General features: G+C 39.7%; 1 protein-coding gene across 3 annotated transcripts in view; it reads left to right on the top strand.

The window, feature by feature from the left end:
* Positions 1 to 12,625, top strand: part of Rgl1 (ral guanine nucleotide dissociation stimulator like 1) — a 294,134-nt gene that overhangs the window by 212,009 nt on the left and 69,500 nt on the right. For all 3 annotated transcript variants that reach the window (XM_045146643.1, XM_004658715.2, XM_004658716.2), the window contains one exon: positions 402 to 610. In XM_045146643.1, coding sequence (XP_045002578.1) covers positions 402 to 610 — 209 coding nt within the window. The remainder of the gene's footprint in view (positions 1 to 401; positions 611 to 12,625) is intronic.

Here is a 12,625-nt window from a genome sequence, read left to right as displayed (position 1 = left end):
TATGGGAGCTGTCTTTAAAGATGAGTTTGAAAACTTACCTCGGAGTGATTGTAAGAGCGTGATTGCTAACATTTGTTAAGCTCAATCCTGGGATGGTAGAAAACAGTTTAGATAAAATATGCCAGCACCCTCCTGTGGATAGGGGAGAAAGTAGAAGTAAATATAACCACTGTGGAGTACTTCTAGAAAGCACTGGAACCCATATCCACATATCCTCCCCCACCACGGACACCACACTGCCACACTGTATTCTTAGGAGAGAGAGAAGATTGTCTTTTAGGACTTGCAGAAGAATTCAGTAAGAATGCAGAGCTCACTAGGACCCAAACTATCTCAGTGCGTCTAGTGTCACGTGAGGGAGTCATTTCTCCTGATCAGCTTATCATTACTTTATCATACAGGTTGAAGGGGACCAGCTGCCTCCAGGACACACTGTCAGTCAGTATGAGACCTGTAAGATCAGGACCATAAAAGCGGGCACGTTGGAGAAGCTTGTGGAGAACCTGCTCACAGCGTTTGGAGACAATGACTTCACCTACATCAGCATCTTCCTGTCAACGTACAGAGGCTTCGCCTCCACTAAAGAAGTGCTGGAGCTGCTGCTGGACAGGTGAGGTGGGAAAGGCCTCCGCTTTGAATCACACGCATCGGGACGCTGGCAGGGAGGCGCGAGGAAGGATTAAGCAGAAGGGAAACCTCGGAACAAGGGGCATGAAAATTACTCAGGAGTCAGTATTGTCTACTGGGTCAAGGAAATCTCATTCAGAAAGTTCATACAAGTTGGGTGTGGTGGTGTCAGCCTGCAATCTCAGCATCCAAGAGTTGAAGGTAGGAGGGTTTTGCATTTGAGGTCATGCTGGGCTACATAGGAGACTGTATCAAAAACAAAATTGGGGGCTGGAGAGATGGCTTAGCGGTTAAGGCAATTGCATGCAAAGCCTAAGAACTCATGTTCGAATCTTCAGGTTCCATGTAGCCAGACACAGTGACACAAGCACGTAGTGTTGCACATGCACAAGGGAGTGCACAGTCTGGAGTTCGTTCTCAGGGGCTGAAGGCCTTGGCACACCCATTCTCGCTCTGCCTCTCTTTTCCCCAAAATAAAAAAGTTAAAAAAATTGAAAATTGGAAATAAACAGCAAAAGCAAAAAGGAAAAAAAATAGCAAAACCTCACAAAAATTTTATGACTTAAACATAGCTATCGTAATTCAACTATAATATGTAAACATATTATAGTAATAAATGTTAATAAATATCACTATTAAAATATTAATAGCAATCTTTAAATCATTAAGCTGATATCAATTTACTATCATTAATATTTTATTAACATAAAATATTACGGATGTTAAATTAAAATGTCAATTAAATTATTGAAGTATTAATAATAAATATTATGTTTAATAAAATACTAAGTTATTAAAATATTTATAAAATATCACAAATAGTTCAACTATTTATAGATTTCAATTTCTACATGCCCCCTTAATTTCTAAGTTTATAGAAGTTAGTTTTGATAATCTCTATATGACTCTAGTTAGTAATCAGCCATTCTGGACTCTCGTAAGAACCAGGCCTGTGTATGGAGTGTGATTCTCCATCACAGACATGGAGAAAGCGCTTGACAGCGGTGGCTGTGGCAGTGTCAGTAACTACCTTTAGCAGTCACTGTGCATTGTGTTTTATGGATGTGCCCATAAATATTATACACCCTTCAAGTTAAGACACAGGTGCAGTTAGTTGAGCAGTGTACATTGTAACTACACATGGACAATCTTTTTATTTTTCTTTTAGTCACCTTATGGTGCCATTACATTAAGTTACTCCTGGGAGAAAGAACGCTGCCAGCCAAACATTAGTTTTAGAATCAAGAGTGCTCCTTCAAATTCTTATATTCGGGGGCTTCCTGCTTAAGGAAGGAAATGAGAGCCAGTGCTTTTGTTAGATCTGATGAATAATTGTTTTTTGTTAGCTGGATTCTTTTATTTTAATTTTGTTTATTTATTTATTTGAGAGCAACAGATAGAAGGAGAAAGAGGCAGAGAGAGAGAGACAGAGAGGAATGGGTGTGCCAGGGTCTCCAGCCGCTGCAAATGAACTCCAGACACATGTGCCTCCTTGTGCATCTGGCTAATGAGGGTTCTGGGGAATCGAGCCTCGAAAGGGGGTCTTTAGGCTTCACAGGCAAGTGCTTAACCACTAAGCCATCTCTCCAGCCCTGGATTCTTTTATTTTAAAAGTAACCTGCAGTTATGTTGAAAATGTTAAAAATCCTTGTACTATCAAAGGGTGTAAGAAGAAATGTTAATGTTTTCTTATTTCTAGTTTTCCCCCAGATTTTAAACTGTATGTGCTAGTAGAAAGAAAACTAAACACACTATAATCTAGGCAAATAATGCATGTTAACAGTTTGCAAGTAGAAGTAATTAGTATATATGATGGAAAGTTTACACAACTCAGAAAGTTGTAAAGATAAATAGTAGAATATTTCCTTTTCCTCAGGTTCTCTAGTCCTCTCTCTCCTTAGTATTCTCTGTAAACCATTCCTTTTGTGTTCTTCCCAGAATTTTCTGGAGACTCTAATACATACATATATGCACACCCATACATGTATGTGCCCGTTGTGTGCCTGCATCACACTGCTTGTCTGGCTATGGGGGACCTGGAGATTTGAACATGAGTTCTCAGGCTTTGCACACAAGCACCTTAATCACTAAGCAATCTCTCTAGTACTTGAAGATATTTTTATCTACTAAGTTTCTCTCTCTCTCTCTCTCTACACACACACACACACACACACACACACACACACACACACACACAGAGCTTAGACTAGTCTTAGCATATTGAATGCTCAAGAAATGTGAGTTACTATTTCAAAACCCAGCAATATTTTTTAAATGGCTGCAAGTACTTATTGAACTGATTATTTTAAGGAGAGACAAAATAAGGTCCTTCTAGTTTTTAAATTGGTTAAAAAATGTTTTTATCTGAGACTGGTGGCACATAATTTTAATACCAGCAGTTGGGAGGCTGAAGTAGGAGAATTACTGTGAGTTTGAGACCAACCTAGATTACAGAGTGAGTTCCAGGTCAGCTTGGCTACAGCAGCACACACATACACACACACGCTCACACACCCACCCACCCACACTTACCTGTAAACAGTATAGCAAAGAACATCTTTTTTTTTAAAAATTATTTGTTTCTTATTTTCACAATTTTTATTAACATTTTCCATAATTATAAAAAATATCCCATGGTAATTCTGCCCCTCCCCCCGCACTTTCCCCTTTGAAATTCCATTCTTCATCATATTATAACCTCCCCATCTCAATCACTGTACTTACATATATACAATACCAACCTATTAAGTACCCACCTCCCTTCCTTTCTCTTCCACTTATATCTCCTTTTTAACTTACTGGCCTCTACTACTAAGTATTTTCCTTCTCACACAGAAGCCCAGTCATCTGTAGCTAGGATCCAAATATGAGGGAGAACATGTGGCGCTTGGCTTTCTGGGCCTGGGTTACCTCACTTAGTATAATCCTTTCCAGATCCATCCATTTTTCTGCAAATTTCATAACTTCATTTTTCTTTACTGCTGAGAAGAACTCAGCATTGTATAATAAACCATTGTATAAATGTGCCACATCTTCATTATCCACTCATCAGTTGAGGGACATCTAGGCTGATTCCATTTCCCAGCTATTATAAATTGAGCAGCAATAAACATGGTTGAGCATGTACTTCTAAGGAAATGAGATGAGTCCTTAGGATATATGCCTAGGAGTGCTATAGCTGGGTCATATGGTAGATCAATCTTTATCTGTTTTAGGAACCTCCATTCTGATTTCCACAATGGCTGGACCAGATTGCATTCCCACCAGCAGTGTAGGAGGGTTCCTTTTTTTCCACATCCCCGCCAACATTTATGATCATTTGTTTTCATGATGGTGGCCAATCTGACAGGAGTGAGATGGAATCTCAATGTAGTTTTAATCTGCATTTCCCTGATGACTAGGGATGTAGAACATTTTTTTAGATGCTTATATGCCATTCATATTTCTTCCTTTGCGAATGCTCTATTTAGCTCCATAGCCCATTTTTTGATTGGCTTGTTTGATTCCTTATTATTTAACTTTTTGAGTTCTTTGTATATCCTAGATATTAATCCTTTATCAGATATATAGCTGGCGAAGATTTTTTTCCCATTCTGTAGGTTGCCTCCTTGCTTTTTTCACTGTGTCCTTTGCAGTGCAAAATCTTTGTAATTTCATGAGGTCCCAGTGATTAATCTGTGGTTTTATTGCCTGAGCAAATGGGGTTGTATTCAGAAAGTCTTTGCCAAGACCAAATGTTGAAGGGTTTCCCCTACTTTTTCCTCTAGCAGTTTCAGAGTTTCAGGTCTGATGTTAAGGTCTTTAATCCATTTGGACTTAATTCTTGTGCATGGAGAGAGAGAAGAATCTATTTTCATCCTTCTACGGATATATATACAATTTTCCCAACACCATTTGCTGAAGAGGCTGTCTTTTCTCCAATGAGTACAAAGAAACTCTTTATATGGCCATTTTCTGAGTATTTTTTGAGATTTCTTTAGGACAATCTCATATAAGAGTAACAGATGGGTTAAAGTATACCAGCACTTAGACATTTGGATGAGGTTGCCAGGTTGGCTTCTAGAAGGTTGCACCAACCACATTACAGTCCACAGTGTTGCTTACCTTACACCAAACCCCCCTAACTATGTATGTTCCCATCTCTTCTGGTGTCGTCACCTTTACTATGACATGGAGAAATGGTTTTTGGATTTCTGTTTCTTACATTTATGAGTAGGAGTTAGTATCTTTTAAAGCTGTGTATTGACTAATTATATTTTCTTTCCTATCAACTGTATTTTCTTACTATTCACTTTTTTCTTTTGAACTATTTTTATCCATTTGTTGAGTTTCTAACTTTAATTCTTTGTATATTGAGGAAATAAGATGCTTATAATCATGTCTGACATATTTTTCCTAATTTGTTCCTTTTAAAAGTTGTTTATTAATATTTTTTTTAAAATATATTTTATTTATTTATTTGCGAGAGAGAAAGAGGCAGAGAGAGAGAATAGGTGTGCCAGAGCCTCGAGCCACTGCAAATGAACTCAGACACATGCGCCCTCTTGTGCATCTGGCTTATGTGGGTCCTGGAGAATTGAACCAAGATCCTTAGGCTTTAGAGGCAAATGTCTTAACTGCTAAGCCATCTATCCAGCCCTGTTTATTAATATTCTTTTAATGAAGATAATATTTTTATGTAATTATTTCTGTCAGTCTTCAAAATGGCTTTTAATAATCAAGTTTCTATTTGAGAATAAGGTTGCTAGCAACAGTGGTGTTTTCCTCAAGGTAGTTGCTAGTTGGTTTTATGTCATCGTGACAAATGCCTGACATCATTTCCACATGAAAAGGTGTATTTTCAGCTCAAAATTTTGGACAGTCCCATGATCACTTGGCTTTGTTGTTTTAAGCTTTTCACAGGTCAGCATGCCATGGTAGGAATACGTGGTAGAACAAATCTGCTTGCCTTCTGGCTAGGGAGCAAAAGGAAGAAGGCTCAGTGTCTCACTCTCCCCTTCAAAAGCATACTCTAAAGACCTCCCACAAGGCTCTACCCCTTGACGGTTCTGCCATCTCCAAAAGCACTACCCTGGGAGTCAAGCTTTTAATCTGTAGACCTTTGGTAGACATTGATGATCTAAACAATTGAAGTGGTTTCTTTTTAGGTGTATGTGGCGTGTAATTATTTGTATCTATGTTTATCCATCTCTTCTTATTCCGAAACACTCACTATTCTTTATTATATACTAATCTAGTTCTAATATCCTAGGCTACAAATAGGAAGTACTGTAGTTCTCTATGTAGCAGTGCTTGACAAAATATTCAGCCTGGAATGTAAGTTTGTGAGACTGGCAAGTCATTTTTGTCATAGTTAACTTGTATAGTAGTTCCTACCTGTGAGTAGAAATGGAAAAAGTATGTGAATGTCCTCATTTTGGGACTTCATTTATATAAAAAGATGCAGAGTGCTGACTGTTGGCAGGCAATATGGAGAAATGAAAAACTCCTACAAGCTTACTTTGGAGTTGGTGACCTGTTTTCCTCAGGGGGCTCCTTCATTGATAATAGCCCACAGGTGTCCACCTCCGTGGGTGAGGAGTGCATTAAGTTCCAGGTCTCCATGTCAACAGGAAGTGGAATGCTTAGTCTGTGGCTTGTATATATCCGGCTTTGAATGGATGACTTTTTTTGTTCTATGAATAGACAGTTTTGGATTTTTATAATATTAACTGGATAAGAGTGATTCTATTACACATCCATCATGAAATCTCATTGCATTGAATGCAAATTATCATTTAAGGTATAACACAGTGAAGAGTTGGGTCTTATTTTATACTGTGTGAATGGGCTAAAGCTTGTCTTTAAGTTTGATCTCATAGTTAAATCTTTTGCTTTCTTCTGAAATGAGTGGAATTAAGTACTGAATACCCACATAATGCCCAGCAATCTGCCAGACATCGTACAGATTGATTTTAGGCATAGAAGATGTAGTTTTTTTCCCTGAAGTAGTTCAGAGTGGGATATACTCTGAAACTGCTGGTACTTAATCCTCCAGGGCCCTCACTTGCCAATACCCTCACATGAATACCTATATTGCTTTTGTGTATGTGGCGCGATGTGTGTGTTGTACGCAAGTGCATGTGCCCTTGCAAGATACCAGGCACTCACTGGGGTGGCTGGTGCAGAACTACTCCATTGCTCTCCTACATATTCTTATTTGAGTTGGAGCTGGCTGCTTTTCTCAAGTCCAGCAATTCCCTGGCTTCTGTTCCACTTTGCAAGCCTAGAGGTACATGTGTACATGACCACTGCCAGCTGTTTCCGTGGGTCCTGGAGATTCAAACTTAGGTGGTCTCAGGCCCCTCATGCTTGCACAGGAAGTGCACTTAATTGCTGAGTTCTCTCTCCAGCCCTGATTTTTTATGTTTTTGATTTTGCATTTTGCAAAATTTTTTGCAGTCTGAGAGAACCTCTCAGATTACGAATTCTAGTCTCATCATACCTGGGCCCACTCCTCGGTACCTAATATATTACTACAGAAGACAGGCTGACACTCATATGATACCTAAGTAACCTTACTCGATGGTGTAAAACTCAATTCTAACATGTTCTGGGAGTTCAGAGAAATCAATCTCATTTATTTTGCTTGGTCCACACAAGTTTAGCTTTGTCCATGTTAAGTACCAACATCAACATGTATATTTCTTCCTAATTCTTTATCTTAGCACACTTAGTTCATGTGTCCAGGTTCCAGTCTTGATTGACGTTATCAGTCAGTTGGTAAGCTGCACATACTGTGAAACACCATGTTCCTAAGCTGGTTGTTGGGACTTTTAATGCCTGTGATTGGGAGGAAGCAATTTATTGTTCAAACTTGTCTATTATGAAGATAAGCACTTGAAATATTGTTTTCATGTCAGTGGATTGTTAAGACTTGTTTGTGAAGTCTCTGATATAATTTTTAAGTAATTTCTTCTGGCTTCTGACTAATAGATTGCCTCTCTTGTGAGACAAACACTGAGAAGTCACAGTATGAGCTAATCCTGTAATAACCAGACAAGAATAGATTGAAGACAGATGCTGCAGTATTTATTTCCCACCAGAGAACAGCTTATTTGAAGTCAAGTTTTGATTTCCCTTAAGACTTCCAGTCGTGGCTTTTCTTGTTTAGAACTGTTTGCTTTCAGGGATTTCTTTTAAATCTGTTTATAGTTTTTCTTTTTCCTCTGTGTTGTGAATATGGGTCTGCGTGATTGACAAATAAGACAGTGGTTTGAGTTTATGAATGGATAATCCCATATGTTTACTTTATCATTTGTGGGGTGATCAGCACCTCACGAGGACTCCTGCTTGCAGTACTTTGGACATGCCTCCGAGTTAACTAAAAGCTACATTGCCTTCGTTTACCCTAAGGGGAAGTTACTTAGTGGGGGTTGACTATACTGGGGCTTTGGGATTTTCCTTTCTTTAATTTTGAGCATATCATTTTTATTGTTTTTTAAAAAGATGCTTTTCCCACTCCGCTGTTTAACGAAGTGAGGGATGAAATAGCAGTACCCAACCTAAGTGTAGTCTACAGAAGCCGGCTTCAGCCAGTGACCTCTCACTGAGAGCCAGGAAGTTTCATACAAATAAATTGATCTTCTGCTTCTTGAACATCCTCCATCCTTGCTTTTTGTGATATCGTAAGTCAGCAGAATGCCAAAAACATGCAGAGGGAGAGCTAGATTGTTAGAAGCCTTGGCCACGCCACTTATGACCCATGGGTCACAGTGTGGAAAGCACCAAGTACTCTTGAGTCACTCCCCTCATTGTGAGTGCAGTTGCCCAGGAAAGGACTTGTGGGGAGTCGAGGCCATCTGTAAACCTGTGCTTCAAACTTGTGTATGTCACAGAGAAGAAGGCAATTCAGTAAGTATTTGAACTTAATTGTGCTTCCCATGTTTGCTTGCCACGTGTTTGCACAGACTTTCTCATTTAGTTTAATTATTACAACCCAGTGTTTATAGATGAGAAAATTGTGGCTCAGAAACATTCAGTTGGTAACAGGTAGAGAAGGAATAAGCCCCTACACCCTATGACCTGGAAGCTCTTTACAAGTGTGCCATAGCACCTCCCGCGATTTGGAAATGTCATTTTAAAAAGAAAGGGTGAATGGGAACCCGTATTAGTCATCTCCCTCACTTCCTCAATTGATTTTCCTTGGAACCTGCGTTTCTGACAGCTGTTTCCTTTACATGCTTGGGCAATTCATTTGATCATCAGCACTGTCATTCCTGGGCTCAAGTAGTATTTACAAGCTGTTTAATATGAAACATTTTAGAAGGACAGTGCACACAGTTGTGGTTAAGCTGGCCATGGTGCCTGTCCTCTTTAAACATGATGCTTAGTGGGAGAGAGTAACACTAATGGAGCTGATAATATCAATTGGATGTATATAATTAAAACTGATGTGACCCCTATGCCCATAAGCTCCACAGTGAACATTACACAGTTGTGCCGACATTTAATGGGAAGGGCAAATGAGTCTGTTGACGTATGCCATCACTGTTAAGGCAGTGCGAACTGGATGTACATTTCTAGTCAACAGCTTTTACCCCCTTAGGAACTATGAGGTGGAAGCAGTAAACCTACCAAATGATGAATCCATTCAATGCTCAAATGCTTTCTTAGCAAGAGAAGCTTGTAGGCATATTTGAGATGTGTGCAGTGTTGATACAAGTCAGGAGCATGGTAGCTTTTTTTTTCCTGATAGGTTTAACTTGGGACTGGCCCACAGAAACATGGATGCCAATTTACTTGCCCTGGCATGACTAGAACACGTGCCTGATTCAGTCTCATCCAAGATGGCTAAAGGCAACAACTCAGCTTCAATAGCTTCCTGTTTCTTCCTCAGGTTTGCAGGCTAAGCCCTCGTGGGCTGGTCCTTCCTGAGTCAGTGTTCCGCTTGGGTCCACCAACCAATCAAGTCGCTACCTATGAGGCTCATTCTAATTGGATGCCTGATTCATGTAAATGAAATGCACCATAAACCCCTTCCTTTCCCTGTGTGAGGGAGATTTTCCTGGCTGGGAAGGAGGAGAATTTCTTTTTGCTTCAGCACTTCTCTGCTCTGCTTTCCCCTTAATCTTAGCTCTCCTGAATATAAATCTCATAATTTACCTTTCTCTGAGTCTGCGTTTTCAATTCTCTGTTAACATAGACAAGAACTCAAAGAGCTGTTGCTGTGGGAGAGTTCTAATCCCACAGAACTCTTTTCCATATCAGTATGCTTGAAATTACTTTTTATTAAATGTCACTTAAAAAGAATTAAGCTTTCATTTAGTGTTGGAGCTGTAGGAAGCAGATACCAGGGGCTCACAACACACTACTGCAATTGCATGTTCCTTTTACCACTGATTCTGGTCTGTAATGTCTCTGCTACACTCGTGATACAATTTTCTCAACTTTTTGTTGGTTCTAAGCATTATATATAAATGTGTAACTCGCCTCATTTCTATAAGAAAGTTTTTCAAAATAATGCCACTCCATTCTCCAGTTTTTGTAATTTCCCTCTCCAGCCCCCACAGGGGAAAATGGAAGTAAGCACAGAGCATTGTTCACGAGCCTGATAACCACTGCATGAAGGGGTTGACATTTGTTTGTCTGGTTGGTTTCAGGATGCTCATCCCTCTGACTGAAGTGGAAAGTGTTCAGGAAAGCTCAACATTGCTTGTTTCTTTTCAAGCTTCAAATACAGACTCCCTGGATGTCCTGACTAGGATGGGCGTTTGGAATGAAAGCCATTTCTTAAGACTTCACTTATAGTGGATGACCTTACATGTCTAGATCTGGGTATTGATGACTCCCGCAGCTGAGCAAAGTTTAATGTCCTGGGTTAAAGAGGAAAAGAAGGCAGGTTGTCACAAGGTTTTCTTGTTGACTGATGCAAGAGTGGGCTCTGTAGGATTAGAGCTCTCAAGTCTGCGTTCTCATCCACATTAGCAAAGAATTGAAAACTAGAATTCAGTGAAGAGTAAATTAATGAGATTTACTTTAGAGAGAGTTGAGATAAGAAGGAAAGCAAGGCAGGAAAACAGCCAGTCCCAAAGAAGTTCTCCCCATCCCCTCGTCCCCTCCTGGCTGTACCAGTTGCTTTGGGCTTACCAGAAACCTTGACTCTGGTACCATGTCAGAATGACCTCCATCCCGAATCTCAATAGGAAATGACTTCTCTCCCCTGCAGGGTTGATTGTCTCTGGAAACTCATAGATCTTTTTTCCAAGAGGACCAACTTGTAGTGCAGTGGGACAAATGCCATGGGAATTCCTGATGGGAACATGTGGGGACAGAGGAACCCTGCCTATATAGAATGGCATCTAGGGTTCTATTACTTGAAGGCCTCAAAGGGATGTTGACAGAGGCTGTGCCTTGATTATAACCAGGCCAGCTCTTTGTTCCTAAGACCTAGGAGATAAAAATGTTTCAATGAGACAAAGCTTAGCTTTTTAAAGAATTTCTTCTCCAGTTAGCAAAGGGAGGCAGGACATGTAGCTATTCTTTTTTTTAGAAGAATACTGAATTGCTCAGCAGGTTTATAAACAAAAAAAGCATGCTTACGCTTGGAAACTACACAAGCTGACAGGAACCTGAAAGGCAATGTATGTATATTCTGAGTGCTAACTGGAGATTTTAAATTTAGCTTTGATAGCCTAGCAGGAATTTTGATCATTTTCTAGCCATTGACTAGAAGTTGATCACAAAATCTCTTTGAGAGGGCTAAAACTAGACCCTCTTTAAAAATAAAAATTTGCATATAGCTTTAGGGAATTTTTGAACTTCCATAAATTTATTCAGGGACTTTTGGGAAGAGGGAAGATATTTTAGGGGACAAGAAAGTGGTCATTGTGAGTTAGAGAACCATGTTCTTAGCTTATAATTAGGACAAATATCTTGAAGTGTCATTCTGAAAACTAAGTTAACTTCATTAACTGATAGTATATTTAATAATTCATGAAAGTAAATGTAGTAGCTGAAGAAAAATACCTTAAATACCTAAAGGGAATATCTATTTGAGTTAATTTTATCAAGTTACTATTTTTTTTTTTTTTGGCTGTGAATTTAGCTTTTGAGAATGACGTCAGGCCCCCAGTCCTGGGAAGTACTTTTTTAAAAAAATATTTTATTTATTTATTCATTAGACAGAGAGAGAGAGAGAGAGAACGGGCATGGCAGGGCCTCCAGCCACTGCAAACGAACTCCAGATGCATGCGCCCCCTTGTGCAGCTGGCTAACTTGCGTCCTGGGGAATCAAACCTGGCTCCTTTGGCTTTGTAGGCAAATGCCTTAACTGCTAAGCCATCCCTCCAGCCCAGAAGTACTTTTTTTGTTTGTTTGCTTTTTCTTTTGGCCTCTTCTGGTTAAATTGGTTAACACCAATTAAAATAATTGACTTTATGTTGAGTTTTCAGAAGCATGGGAGATAAAAGTAGTTTTAGAAATGACAGGATACTAAACTTACATTCACTGCATGTGTTTTCACTTAGCAGGCCTCCTAAGAGCCCTGAAGGATTCCACAATATACCTTTCTGCACTTAGGGGAAAGGCTGAGCCAGGGCTAGGACTGCTTGTTAATCATGTGTGAGATTCCTTTACAAAGTATGGCTCCACTGAGTGCTGGCTTCCCCGTCCTTGCCTTGCCTCCTTTGCTGTCCTCTGTGGTAGGCACAGCTATTGTCACAGGCTAACAAAGTTTGTAGTTTGCTGTTCAGATTTGGAGGGAGCTAGAATTGGTGGAGGACATACTGCTGGCCTGCCAAGCTCTAGGAGTGTAGAAACAAGCCAGAGGGAAGAAGTAGATGACAGGGACTTGAAATGAGACTAGACAAAGTTGCTAGAGTGAAACCAGCTACCTTGAAAAACCAAACCAAACCAAACAAACAAAAAAACCTAGCAAGTCACCTGAAGCCATAATACTGAAATGTCTATAAATTTGGTTGAGAAAGGAGTCTCTCAGCAAGTGACACCTTTTCCTTTT

This window comes from Jaculus jaculus, chromosome 1 (genome assembly GCF_020740685.1).
Source record: "Jaculus jaculus isolate mJacJac1 chromosome 1, mJacJac1.mat.Y.cur, whole genome shotgun sequence".
NCBI lineage: Eukaryota > Metazoa > Chordata > Mammalia > Rodentia > Dipodidae > Jaculus > Jaculus jaculus.
This window is presented reverse-complemented; position numbering and strand designations above follow the sequence as displayed.